Here is a 14,540-nt window from a genome sequence, read left to right on the forward strand (position 1 = left end):
ATAGCTCAGAACAGTACCATTATTACTTCCATTTTACAAATGAGCAAACAGGCATATTGAGGTTAAATAACTTACCTAGGTTACATACACAGTACATTGATGAAGCTGGGATTTGAACCTTCACGTGTATGTTTATCTGTACGTATAAGAAAAGAAACCTCTAGTTATTCCATCTCTTATAATAATAACCAACATTTGAATATTACTGTGTGTGCCAGCTACTGTTTGAGGTGCTTGACATACACCGTTTCATTTATCTGTACAATAGCCCTCTGAGATTGACACCACTCTAAAATGAGTAAATGAGGCCCTAAATAACTTGCTCTTGGTTATACAGCTTCCAGTGGTGGAACCCAGCTTCAAACCTAAGCATTCTGACTCCAGAGCCTCTATGTGGGTTGGTACCCAGTCCTGCCTCTCTGCCATGGCTCAGGCAACCATCGTATGCCTATCACTCCAGTCTTTCTCTTATGTGTGTTTCCCATACTTGTAGTCATGATATAGCGTCTTTTTTTTTCTTCTTTTGCTTAACAAATGATAAATATTTCACTGTTGGTAATAGTTTTCCTAACCGTGGCTACATAATAGGCCTTTGAATAGATTCAGCATTACTTATCTAACCTGTCCTCTTTTGCTGGATTTATGGTTGTGTATATAGTCTTATTTCCTCGGGGGCAAATTCCAAGAGTGGGAGTTATCCTATCAAGGATACAGGAATTTCCATATTGTTTGATATGTAATGGGGCCCTGTTCTAGTCTGGAGGGTGAGGAAAGGCTCCCAGGATGACCAGCAGATCCATGGCTTTGCTTCTGACACTTAGCTCAGACAAGCTACAGAGTTTCCCCTGGAGGGAAATGGGGAGCAGGGCTGCTCCCTGGAGGCGGGGTTCAAGTGTAGAGGGTCAGCCGGGAAGCGCTGGTGTTGAGGGAAAGGGAAGTAGACGGGGGAAGGAAGTGGTCCAAGATCAGCTAAACCACCCCAAGCCAAACATGTCTGTCGAGAACACCGTGTCCCAGGAACCAATGCCAGGAGGGGACTGCAACTACGTGGAGGACAGCAAGGGTCACCACAATGCCAGCCACTGGTATCAGAGTTGCCAAGGAAAACAACATGGTCAAGCACTGGGTGGAAGTGTTTTTATTCACTTAGAGACAGCAAGATCAGTCACAGTAGTGTGCAGAGTGGCTCATGGGTGTCCCTCACCCCCAGCCTATGGCTAAAGAGCACCCCTCTAGTGCCATAGTATTGTGTGCCCCAAGGTCATTGACATCCATGCTTAAGCAGAACAAAGGAGCACACATTCAGTCTGAAACAGGGAAGGATACCTTCACAGGCTGATAAGCCTGGCACAGTCTGTGTGGGCTCTTTTTTGGTAAGGAAGTGTTCCAGGTCCAAGGCCTATTCTTATGTGAAAGACTGTGAGCAGGAGACTGCTTTTCTCAACAGTGTCCATTACAGAGGATGTGCCCAGTAAATCTTTGCTAAGGGACTTAAATCCTGCTAAGAGACCTACATGTGAGGGCAGGGCATTCACAGCCCCTACTGGTGGGCATCACTTCCCCTGGGCCCTAACTAGCATCCTGCTGCTGCTTTCATGACTAGAGCTGACATGCCACAGTCTCGTACAGTGGTGTTAGGGAAGGAAAATGATGAAAGCAAACTACTGAAAATGATGAGGGGTCTCCAACTTGTTACCTCACAACTACCAGTTCATTTCTCAGTTCTCACTTTAATGAGCAAGTTTCTATAGCATTTTTCATGATTGTAAAAACCCAAAGTAAATATTGGAAATACAATTTCTAATTCCAACCCTTGTCTCTGTCCACCTAAGGCATCAGGCAAAGGAAACTAGAATGTCTTAGATAAATGCCTTGAGACCAGTGACATCTGATGAAGGTCTACAGCAAGATTGCTCTGCTGAGTTTTCATCAAGTGGGCAAAAGCGAAGAAGATGGGTTGGGCCGTAAGTCTGAATTTTAGACTATTTTGGGTAAAAAGGCTTTATTTTTTCCAAGTCCACATGAGAAATAAAACCAAATGCTAGCAACTGCTAAGTTGAACTTAAATGGACTCGTTTTAAAAAAATATTCTTGAGTGTATTGCTATGTCCTCTGCAAAACTGCTTATATTATTAATTTGCTTAAACTATTTAGTAAAGATACAAATGAATATACTAAAAACCACTGAATTGTACACTTTAAAGGGTGAATTTTATGGTATGTGAATTATACCTCAAAAAGAAAAAAAAGGCAAAAAAAGGAGGAATGATGATAAGAGAATGAAATACTAATACAAATATAAAAAAGAAAGAATACCATTTTTGTCGAAAAATAAATATATTAAAAAAATTTATCTAAATCTGTCCACATGTATCTCCGAGGTGCCTAACTGTGTACCGTGCGTGTGCTACCTTTTAGAGAGCACTATGAGCTAGGTTTTCCAAATTATTTTATCTAGGCAAAGACAGATGAACCAGTTTGCCCAGGGCATTGGCAGCTAAGTAATAACAGAGCAGAGCTCACTTTCCAACCGGCGGCTCCCTGCCTTATAAGGCCCTTATGTGGATCACTATGGTTCACTCAACCGCGAGCAGAGGGGAGTGGTCCCCAATCACCCCCCGCCCCTCTGCAGCTCATCTGTTCCTGCCCCTGCCCGCGACGTCCTCCCGCCCGCGCGGACTGTTCGCCCCACCGCCCAGAAGGGAGCCCAGCGCGGTCAGACGGTCGGCGACAACCCGAGGCCCGGACACCGGAGAGCGAAGCGGAGGTCCATCCTCATCGCCTCGCCAGCCCGCCTACCGCTCTCGCACAGGCGGGAAACCCGGCACCGGGCGGGGATGACGGGGATGGGCCGCAGAGCCGGGGGTGACAGCATCTGGGCCTGCGGAGGCCTGCCGGGGGCCTGCCGCGCGTCCGCCTAGATGCCAGCAGCGTCTCCGGCCACTGAAGCACCTGGGGGCCTTCCGGGGCAGGTCCGCGTCTGGGCCTGCGCGGCGCGGGGCCGGGTTGTGCGGGAAGTCCTGGGCCGTGGCTGGGAGCTGCCCGCTCGCCCCCTGACTCCGGGCAGGGGCGGGCAGGCAGCGCGCCGGGCAGCCCTCGGCTAGAGATTATGGCTGCGGCGCTGGGGGCGCGAGGGGCGACACGGCGTTGGTTCGCGGCGCTGCGGGGCAGGAGCCAGAGCCTCGCGGCCATGGTGAGTGCCGAGGGCTCGCGGTGCGGGAGGAGGGCGAGGCCCCGGCGTGCCGGCCGAGGGGCGGAGGGACCGGGGCAGGCCCCGAAGTGGGCCGGGCCTTCGGGCTCGGACTTTGGGTAGCCACGTTTGGGCACCTGGCACCTGCCCGACGCGCTGGTCTGAGACAAGGGTGGCCGCAGCATCTGACAGTTTTCCCTTGGCCTAGAATTTCGTCGTAGCCTACGAAATCGCCAACCGGAAAACAAACCAGGACGACTTTCGTTAAAAAAAAAAAGTCAATACGAAAAGTAGTTGTGAAAATATTTCACGGTTAGGGACTCTTTATGTGATTAAGGTGGCGTTGGGTCCTCTAGATTGTGCGCTCGGTGAGAGCAGGCACCGTCTCCGTCTCGGCTCGCTTGCTGTGAACGGGGCACTGAATGTTGAATTAACTCATTTGCCTTGGTGTTAATTTTTTTGAGGAATTACCAATAAATTATTTTTTTGGTTGCACACTGATTCTTCCTCTTCCGAGGGGCGTCCTGTCCGTTTCCCTGCTTTAGAAGTTAACATATTGGGGGGTAAGTTAACTTGAGGGAAAGTTTTAACTTGCAGCACCACCTAGTGGGAAAATACTGCATTAAACTCACCATTTCATTTTCTTAGATTGCTTGCCAGAGCCCATTTGGCAGTTTGAAATTCTTTAATAGAAGAAATGTAAAATAACTCGATGATGGAGAAGATGAGCGCTGTTTTGTGGCCATTACGGTGAGAACGCAAGATGAGTGCTTACTGTCACCTAGGCGTGTCCCAAGGCATACCTGTGTCTAGGGTGCTGGTGATCAAGTAAAATTATGGGGTTTGGGTAGGGATGAATGAACAGCCGCGATTGGAGTGGCTGCCACGTGCCAGACTCCCTGCTGGGTGCCTTCACACTTAAGATCTCTTTAAGCCTTTAAAAAATCTGGGCAGGTGGATATTGTAACATCCCCACTGTAGAACGCTGCTACTCAGTGAGAGGCTAAGTGATTTATTCAGCACCCACAGCTGAAAGTAACAAAGCTAGGCTTCGAATCAAGGTTGCTCTCCAAATCCTATGCTTTCCCCTGTCTCTCCCCACACCTCCCACAGGAAAAAAAAAAGTCCACCACAAAGGGTTCTGCAGAGGGTATGTCCCCAAGGGGACCATTTGTGTTATGTAGGTGAAGTGACTCCATTTCACAGTCCTGAACACGGTCCCTGTTCCTAGGCAGACATCTGTGGTGAGCACACATTGACCTCACTGGGGATGTGGATGGTGGAGAGGGTGGAGGAAAACAGCTCAGAGTGTGCTCCACAGACTCCGGGTGACTGCTGCATTGCCCACAACATGGTTAATAGTTTTCTTTGCAGCTACTCAGTGATTCCAAAATAGTTTGAGTTGAGTTAAAATATTTATTTAATAAAAATGTTAGCTTATTTCCTGTAGCAGATCTTTATGTGAAATTTTTCAGAGCTGTCATTGTAAAGCTAATCGATACATTGATTCTTAATAGTAAATGGTTTTTGATAACAAGCCTTTAAATGTTTTTATTTGATTAAGAGGTATTCTCACTTTCTCTTTTGTTAGTTGTAGGGAAGGGTAGCTGGCCTAGCAAGGAAGAGAAACCAGAAAATTGGCTCATTAGCATCCTTTTGTCCTCCTTGTAGAATAAGTTGTCTTTAAGGTTACTTACTTTGCCTTCTTAATTACATTGATGTCCGTGATAAAGGGTTGTAGGATTTCTGAAGTGGGAATGAGTTGAAGTTTCATGGCAGAGGATACAGCTCAGCCCCCGGTTGCCCTTTGATAAGGAGCCCTCACATTAGTTCAGTCTTTCTGGGTGCCAGTCCCTCCCTCATCTGAGACGATAGTAACCCTGCATAAAGGAAAGACAGGAGGTACTGGTGGGCACTTACGCCAGAGCGAGAGCATAGCTCTTCTGACTTCTCCTAGAGTGTCCTTATCTTCTGTCTGACATGCTGCTTAGAGTTCTTTCAGTTAAAAAACAAATAGCATGGAAAGTGGGGGCCTGTTAACCAATAGAATTCCGGATTTGGGAATATCATCACCAGGATGAGTAGAAACAAGGTGGACAGTTGCGCACAAGTGCTTCCGACTGGGCAGTGCTCTGGCCAGACAGTTGAGGGAGTTTGTCTTACCGGTGTTTCTGAGAAAACTCACTCCACTAAAGCAGGGGCTTTTTACCTGTAGTCCAGAGGGTCTGTGGACACCCAGAAGTTATTATACAAAATCCCCTGTAAATGTGCATTTGTTTTTTCCTCTTTGAGGGTTGGTTTTCATTACAATTGAAAGGGGATGGTGAACCCAGATAGTTGAGACTCATGTGAGTAAGGACTGAAGGCTACTAAGGTGCTGTGGGACCATCCAAAGAGCAGTAGACCAGGAGTTTAGAGCCCTGGGTTCCAATCCTGGTTCTGCCGATGGACTTGCAGGGTTTCCTCGGGTGGGTGTGTTTGCCGCAGTTTCCCAAGTCCTGGAGTGCTGGCCATTGGTGATGATCTTTGGTAAGATGGACAAATGGTTGATCTCAGCTGTGTCTGTAATAAACCAGAGAAGCTGAATTGTACAGTTTGAGGCATATGTAAGGGGTGATAAACCCACATACAATGGAGACAGCTTATTCTGTACAGAGCTAACCTTGTTTTTGTCTGTTTTTTGAGAATTTTGTGTTTTGAGAACAAAGGAATCAAAGATGGTTAGAATTTGTTGCCCTTAAGACTTTTTTCCACATCTCTACATAAGGTAAAGAGCAGTAAATTTATTTGAATTTAACCAAACTTCTACATTTCAGGTATTAAATGTGTTCTTTTCATAGTCAGCAGATGCTCACTGGTTGACAGCAGAGGAGAGGAACCGAGTTATACTTGACCTTAAAGCAGCAGGATGGTCGGAATTAAGTGAGAGAGATGCCATCTACAAAGAGTTCTCTTTCAAAAATTTTAATCAGGTAATTATTACATATTCCTGCTTGTGCCATGGTCTATTTTTGTCACCTTAGGCTGTAACTCTTTCTAATACTACTGGTTGTCTGGTGCCCTGTGGATCCAAGATCCAAATCCTTTCTTCCTTAAGAATTCAATGATAGTTACTCCTTCCTTGTTGACAGTTGCTACCACCTAACTGGGTGATTCTCAGCTCTAGGGGAAGAGGGTGATTTGTGTGATTTGGAAAATCAGATTCTGAAACCACTATTGCTCTGATTTGGTGTTGGTTAGGATATTTGATTTCCTTTCAAATTTTGAATAACATTAACAGAGAGTGTGAGCTTTTTATACTGATCAGAAGGGGACATGAGTAGAAACGGTTGAGAAACATACACCTGCTTGACTGACTTCCCCTACTTTTCTTGGATGGTTGTCAAGTTTTCTTTCTCTTTATAGTTGCATTTCTGTCTCTAAATCATCTCCCAAGCTGCACCCTCTTCTCAGATTGGCTCATTTTCTCCAAGCCCAATAGCCAGCCCTTGAAGCTTTTCTTTCTTTCTTTTTTCTTTTTAATAAATTTATTTATTTATTTATTTATTTATGGCTGTGTTGGGTCTTCGTTGCTGCGCGTGGGCTTTCTCTAGTTGTGGTGAGCGGGGGCTACTCTTCGTTGCGGTGTGCGGGTTTCTCATTGCAGTGGCTTCTCTTGTTGCAGAGCATGGGCTCTAGGCACGTGGGCTTAAGTAGTTGTGGCTCGCAGGCTCTAGAGCGCAGGCTCAGTAGCTGTGGCGCACGGGCTTAGTTACTCCGCGGCCTATGGGATCTTTCCGGACCAGGGCTCGAACCCGTGTCCCCTGCATTGGCAGACGGATTCTTAACCACTGCGCCACCAGGGAAGTCCTGAAGCTTTTCTTAAAAGCTGGTCCCTGCCTTGGATATTCAGCCTTAACAGGGGCACTGTTCCATTAGGGCCCCACCCTGTTTAGAGAGTCATCTCCCATCAGTTCTTACTCCATTGCATTTATATAAGGTCAGTGCTTTAGACTATTCCATGATTGTTCAGTTAGTTTGATAATCCTCTGGACAGATTTATTGTTTTTATTTATATTAGGTGTCAGCATCTAGAAGGCAGAGATCCTGTTGGCTTAAATAACTGTCTATTGTACATAACGCAGTTCTGGGTACAAACAAGCATTTGATAAATGCAGACATTGATTACAGTGTTTGGTCGTTTCTGGAAGGGTGTGTGAGGACCAGATTTCCACCAAAGAAACCTTGACATGTTTTCCTAGTAAATGCCGTTGGCTCCACTGTGCTGCATGCCCTATTCTGGTCTCCATCCATCTGGCTACCAGCCTTCTGCTGTGTCTGCAGCTCCTGAGGAAACCTGGACCAAGCCGACTCCTTGTCCCTGCTGCCCCACATGCTCAATGGCTCTTGTCAGGGGCTTAGCACTCTGTGGTTGGTGGCAGGGAATCCCATTGGTACAGTAAGCTTGTGCATAAGCTCTAGGTAGCATTTTCCAAGCTTATTAAAATTCTTTAAGCCTGGGCTAATTTATTGGGCTTGAACATGTGGCTTAAAGTATTTGAGTAGTGTTGCCTTAGACTCTGCCCATGAGTCAGTCATCCAGCCCCACTCTAACCTTGTGCTCAGGGTACTTTCGGAAATGGTGGGGGGAAGGGAAGCTGTGCAGGGTATCCTTGATTAATTGTAACGTTATTCACCAGGACATTTAATTTTCTTGGCTTCCCCCTCCCCCCCCACTCACCTTTTAGGAGAAAGAGGCAGACGACAAGAAAATCAGCTGATGTCAGGGAATGTATTCAGAGAACCAGCACTGATATTATATCCTGGGGTTGGTTTTCTAGCCAGGCTCCTATGACTTCTGCATGTAATGGCCTGTAGTGGCAACTGATGTCATGACAAGTGTCAGTGCCCACCAGCCAAAGACCACCAGGAACATACCAATAGCTGAACAAGTTAGGCTTATTGCTTGTTGCGGTGAGGAAGGGTGCACACCATAGGGAACTGTGGGGCATCTCAGGAAGACGGTGTTGGAAAGACTTACTACCGGATTTGGGCTGGTGTTGGTGATTTTGGAGTCTTTAAGGATCAGAGCTTTGCTCTGGGTTGGGTGCTGTCTGCAAATGGGCTCTTCTATGATTCACTATTTTAATAAATCTTACCTAGAGGGAGAATGGACTAAAGTGGGGCCAAAGCTGAAACTGGTAAAGAAGCAACAGTCACTTATTAGCCAGGAGAGGCGGGTGTTTGGTATTTTGTGATTTGGACAATGTTCGTGTTTTGTTTGTGTTGAGATATCATTGCAGAGTGATATCCGTGATACTCCGCATTACATTATTGTCATGATTACAATAATCATTACAAGAGTGGTTTTGTTTTTGTCCTAATCCTTCATGGTCACAGAGTGGCCTTGTCTGATGTTGCTGTTGCTGTTCAGCACCAAGGCCTAGGTTTGAGCACCCGGCTGGCTCCTAGCAACTTGGAGGCCTAGGTGGTAGTCCAGGCCAGCTCCCAGGTGTCAGGGCTGCTTTTCCCTTTTTCGCAACTAATGTTTAGAGTGATGACCCTCTGGCACTGATGGATCCTCACTTATCTTTCATTTATTTTTCAATACAGAAAAGGTATTTTTTAAAATTATAAAGCAATGATATAAAACATTAAAATAGGATGGTATAAATAAAAATTTTCCCATTGCAACTACTTCCATCTTTTTACCTATTCTCTTCTAGTCTTTCTCCATATGTATAGTTTATTCACAATGTGGCAATTGTACAAGCAGTTAAATTTTTTTAAAGTAGTTTAATTTTTATTGTAAAAGTAATATTCATTAACAGATATTTATTAAGCACCTTCTCTGTGCCAGGCACTATTCTAAGCTCATGTAGCTCCCTTTCTAGCAGAGAAGATAGACAATAAACAAATGAACAAATAATATAATTTCACATAGTGATTAAGTCATGAGGGAGAATAAAGTAGGATATTGGGATGGAGAGTGACAGAGGGGTGAGCACATATTTAAGATGGAGGGGGCTGGAAAGGCCTCTCTGGGGAGGGGACATCTGAGGCCTGAGTAATGTGAGGGAGCTGAGCATGTGAAGACCGAAGGAAGAGCATTTCTGGTGGAGAGACAGCAAGTACCAAATTCCTGGAGCAGGAGTGATCTTGGTGTGATTGAGGAAGAGCCAGGGGGCCAGTTTCTGGAGCGGACAGAAAGGAGAAGAGGCCGAAGAGAGGGAGGGGCCAGAGCACTGGAGCCTTGTGCAAGGAGTTGGATTTTATTCTGTGAAGGAAAGCTCTTGGAGGATTTCAGGCAGGGAAGTGCCATTATTCAGTTTATGTTCTAAAAAGATCACCCTGGCTGTTCTGCTGTGAACAGATGGTAGAAGGGCAAGAGTGGCAGCAGGCAGAATGTATAAGTTGCCATGTGATAGGCTAGGCAAGAGATGGTGAGAGACTATGGGGGAAGCAGTGGAATGTGGAGAGAAATGCAGGATTTCTCATTTATTTTAAAGATAGAACAGTCCAGACTTGCTGTTAGATTGGATGTGGGGGAAGGAGAGGGTCAAGGATGATCCCAAGGTTTTGGTTCAAGCTGTAGGGTAAAGGGTGGTGCCACTGGTACCATTTACTTGGCTGGGGAAAGTGGAGTGGAGAGCAGGGTAGGGAATTAAGAATTCCGTTTTGGACATGTCAGGTTTGAGATACTTACCAGTCACCCAAGTGGCAATATTGGATCAGCAGTTGGTGATATGAGGTCAGAGTTCAGGCTGGGGATAACAGTTGGAGAGCCGTCAGAGGGGATAATTGTCCTGGATCGGCAAAAGGGGGCAGGTGGAGGTGCAGGCACGGTACATCCATTGTGATAGGAAAGAGGCTGAGTGTATGTGTACAGATGCAGGTAGGTTGCCACGTTTGTCTTGGGAAGAAAAGGTAGTTTTCTCTTCTGATTGCTTCTATTTTTTTAGTGAAGTCATCAGTTGAGAATGAGTTGGGGTGGGAGGGAGGAGTGTTGGAGATCTGGGAAAATAGGAAAAGGCATGAAATAGTCCTCTTAGAGACTAAGACAGTGAAGGAACTGTGAAATGTGGTCGGTTGCTGGGCAGTTCTCAGTGTCACTGGAGATTTATGGGCGAACATTTAAGGTGAAGATCTTGCGTGTTTTGTCCAGCCATGTTCAGCTGCTTGGGCACAGGCTTGGAGAAGGTGCAGGGTTGGGCTTAACAAGGGCTGAACTTTTTTTTTTTTAATTTATTTTATTGAGGTATATAGTTGATTTACAATGTTGTGTTAATTTCTGCTGTATGGTGATTCAGCTGTATACACGCGTGCGCGCGCACACACACACATACATATTCTTTTTCAAATTCTTTTCTATTATGGTTTATCACAGGATATCCCTGTGCTGTACAGTAGGATCTTGTTGTTTATCCACTCTCTGTGTAATAGTTTGCGTCAATTAAACACAAACTCCCAGTCTATCCCTCCCCCACCCCCTTCTTCCTTGGCAACCACAAGTCTGTCCTCTATGTCTTTGAGTCTGTTTCTGTTTCGTGGATAGGTTCATTTGTGTTGTATTTTAGATTCCACATATAAGTGATAGCATATGATATTTGTCTTTCTCTTTCTGACTTACTTCACTTAGTATAATAATCTCTAGGTCCATCCACGTTGTTGCAAATGGCATTATTTCATTCTTTTTTATGGCTGAGTAATATTCCATTGTAGATATGTACCACATCTTCTTTATCCATTCCTCTGTCAGTGGACATTTACGTTGTTTCCATGTCTTGGCTATTGTAAATAGTGCTGCAATGAACATCGGGGGATGCATGTATCCTTTTGAATTATAGTTTTGTCCTGATATATGCTCAGGAGTGGGATTGCTGGATCATATGGCAACTCTATTTTTAGTTTTTTTGAGGAACCTCCAAACTGTTTTCCATAGTGGCTGCACCAATTTACATTCCCACTAACAGTGTAGGAAGGTTTCGTTTTCTCCACACCCTCTCCAGCATTTGTTATTTGTAGACTTTTTCATGGTGGCCATTCTTACTGGTGTGAGGTGGTACCTCATTGTAGTTTTGATTTGCATTTCTCTAATAAGTAACGATGTTGAGCATCTTTTCATGTGCCTGTTGGCCATCTGTATGTCTTCTTTGGAGAAACGTCTATTTAGGACTTCAGCCCATTTTTCGAATGGGTTGTTTGTTTTCTTTGTTACTGAGTTGTATGAGCTGTTAACAAGGGCTGAACTTTTGCCAGATGAGTGCAGTGGAGGAACAGGGGGCAAGGAAACTAAGGATGTGTGCAAGGGAGGGTCAAAACATTGAACTTTGGAGTCTAAGCTGGTGAGGAGGGAAGTGCAGTCGTGATGTGGGAGATGGAGAGTGAAGAGGTCGGAGTGTCAAATAATATAACCTTTTTGGAGAGCAATTGGGTGATGTCTATCAACTTTTAAAATACCCATTGTCCAACAATACCCATTGTACGAATCTAGAAATTTATCTTCTAGGTACCGTCCCCTGTGTATGCCAGATGGGTATGAGAGGATGTCCACTCTAGTCTGTGAACCTGTAACTTTTTATTGTGAGCAGGCATTTCCACATGCGTGTGTATGCCTTGCTAAGACCATGTCTCCCTCACTGCAGCCCTGCCCTTAGCAGGAGTTAGGGGAGGCCCACTGTGCTGCATGTGACAGCACCTCTCCTGGCCTCAGCTTTACACGCTGGAGGGAGCCGTGGTCAGAGCTGATGACCCCCATCTCCCCTATGAGACTTCACACTGGGTATTAGCATGTATTTTTTTTTAGTCTTTGCTGAATATATAGGTAAAAAATGTTCTGTTTTGTTTGCTCAATAGGGTATGAACATTTTCCAGTTCTTTACATAGTCTTGTCTTTTTACTTACAATAAATCTTCAGGAGTAAGATTACACTTGTTGGGTGTTACTGTTTTTTTTTTTGGCCATGCCTCGCAGCATGTGGGATGTTAGTTCCCCGACCAGGGATGGAACCCGCGCCCCCTGCAGTGGAAGCGCGGAATCTCAACCATTGGACCACCAGGGAAGTCCCGGGTGTTACAGTTTTTAAGTGGTTTGCTTATGTAGCGTGTGTGAAATGGTATTATAAGTTTGCTTAGAATCCATTTCTTTTATTACTATAGAAATTGAACCATACATTTTAGAAACCTTTTCATTGACCCTGGATGGAAAAGCTACTTCCCAAAGCTTTGGGTTATTCTAGGTTTTACCATAAGAAGTAGCTAGTAAAATATATTTGGACTTTTTTCCTCTTAAAGGGTTTATTCCAAGATATGGTTAGTTCCAAAGAGTCCACATGCATTTGATAGCTCAGATCAGCGCAAATACTTAGCGAATATAAATGTGAAAATTCCCGAGGGATCCTAATGGCGTAGGTGGATGACGTGGCCGTGGGGTTTGGTTGCTGTTAGCCCACTGTCTTTCCTCAGTGGCGGTGCAAAGGTAATGGTGAGACTCCATGAGTATTCCGAGCATGGCAGTGCCAGGGCTGAGGCAGGAAGTTGCGACACTTGGAGTACTTGGACTTAGGGTGGGGTTGGCATTTGTAAAGGAGTTTTGCTTTTCTTCTGTTCATGTAGACATAAGGAGGGAGAGGTCTGTGAGTGACATGTAAATGTATTCTTAGGTGTTTGGCAACTGCAGGGTGATAGTGTTGAAAGAACAAAATGTCAGTTAGAAATGTGGGTGTGAGCCTTCCATAAAGATACATTTTGTTAGGCATTGTCATGTGGGGACAAGTGGGAAGCTTACAAAATCAGAGGAAATGGGTTCCCCTGGTGGCGCAGTGGTTAAGAATCCGCCTGCCAATGCAGGGGACACGGGTTCGAGCCCTGGTCTGGGAAGATCCCACATGCCGCGGAGCAACTAAGCCCTTGTGCTACGACTGCTGAGCCTGCACTCTAGAGCCTGTGAGCCACAACTACTGAGCCTGCAAGCCACAACTACTGAAGCCCACGTGCCTAGAGCCTGTGCTCTGCAACAAGAGAAGCCACTGCAGTGAGAAGCCTGCGCACCGCAACAAAGAGTAGCCCCCACTCACCTCAACTAGAGAAAGCCTGTGGGCAGCAACGAAGACCCAACGCAGACAAAAATTAAAAAAAAAAAAAAAAAAAAATCAGAGGAAATTTTATGCTTTGGAAGCAGGTTTAGAAGATGAGGCTTTGAACCCAGGCAACAGCTACTCCAGATGCCAGCAGGTGGAGCCCTCCAGGGCAGGAGCCCAGGTGGGCCAGGTGGCATCACAGCCCCCTGGGAAGGCTGTCCCCAGTCTCTCATTCTTGGATACTGGACCACCCCTGTTCAGCGCAGAAACAAACTTAGTATCAGGAATAGGTAAGAGTGGGGGTGGGGCAGCTGACCTAGTTTGGTACCTTCTGGGTGAATGAAGAGTTCTGGGTGGAGGAGATAAGGAGTTTCCACTTGGTAATGGAGAGCAGGTTTGATTCATGAGAGAGGGACTGAGCTTTGTGAGAAAGAACTGTAATTCTCTGCATTCCAGGAGGAGCTCCTGTACCTTGTCTGTGCTTTATTAGGGGGGCCGGCCTGCAGGGTATTCGATTTTGTTAGATGGAATCTTATGAACTGGCTGATATTCAGCCAGATTTGACCTACAAAAATGGCTCTTTTACATGGTTCAGTCTAATAGCTTGTCCAAGTTGAGTATCTCTCACAGGGCAGGGTCCAAGCTCTATTCGTGCTATGTCTTGTTCAGCACATTTTGGTTAATGTAACTGCTGCTTGTAAAAGATTTCTGGCACTGGAATAGGGAGGGGGCTTCTGAATGGCCTCGGCGGTGGTGACGATGGTGGAGGAGTGGGGTTCTGTGTGTCTAGCAGCAGTAACACCCACCATATGTGAGTTTGGGGTTTGTAAAATGGTTTCTATTCCTGTGCCTGGAGCTCCTGCTGTAGAGCAGTTGAAAGTTACTGTTGCTGACTTACTTTGTAAAGATGTTTTATTGAGGAATTTGATAATAGGCTTATGGTTAACATTCTGAAACACTTAGTGAAGTCAAGGGCTTGTTGATACCAGAAGACAGACAACTGTTAATGAAAATCTTAACGATCCTCGCAGGACATGGGTGGAGGTCTCAGGCACTCTCCTTGTGAACGAATTAGTTCAGTCTTTATTGTTCATTAAGTTATGAGTCAGTAATTCAGTAATATAAATGTCACATCTGAGCACTCTTGAAAGTGGATATTCACTGCCTGGTGAGGGTAAAGAAACACTCTCAGTGAGGGTGTTCCTAAGGCTTCGGCATCATATAGGTTAGAAAGTGTCATTTTGCTTTTAAAGTTTAGGCTATTATCTGTGTGTCTGGGAGCCAGGGAAAGTG

The 14,540-nt window shown here is 45.4% G+C and overlaps 1 protein-coding gene across 1 annotated transcript in view; it reads left to right on the top strand.

Moving 5' to 3' along the window:
• The first annotated feature begins 3,009 nt into the window (after positions 1 to 3,009).
• Positions 3,010 to 14,540, top strand: part of PCBD2 (pterin-4 alpha-carbinolamine dehydratase 2) — a 47,712-nt gene continuing 36,181 nt past the window's right edge. Inside the window, exons 1-2 of the mRNA XM_061188196.1 lie at positions 3,010 to 3,193; positions 6,031 to 6,162. Of these exons, the coding sequence (XP_061044179.1) occupies positions 3,110 to 3,193; positions 6,031 to 6,162 (216 nt within the window). The 5' untranslated portion in view covers positions 3,010 to 3,109. The remainder of the gene's footprint in view (positions 3,194 to 6,030; positions 6,163 to 14,540) is intronic.

Source organism: Eubalaena glacialis, chromosome 4, assembly GCF_028564815.1.
Source record: "Eubalaena glacialis isolate mEubGla1 chromosome 4, mEubGla1.1.hap2.+ XY, whole genome shotgun sequence".
Classification (NCBI taxonomy): domain Eukaryota; kingdom Metazoa; phylum Chordata; class Mammalia; order Artiodactyla; family Balaenidae; genus Eubalaena; species Eubalaena glacialis.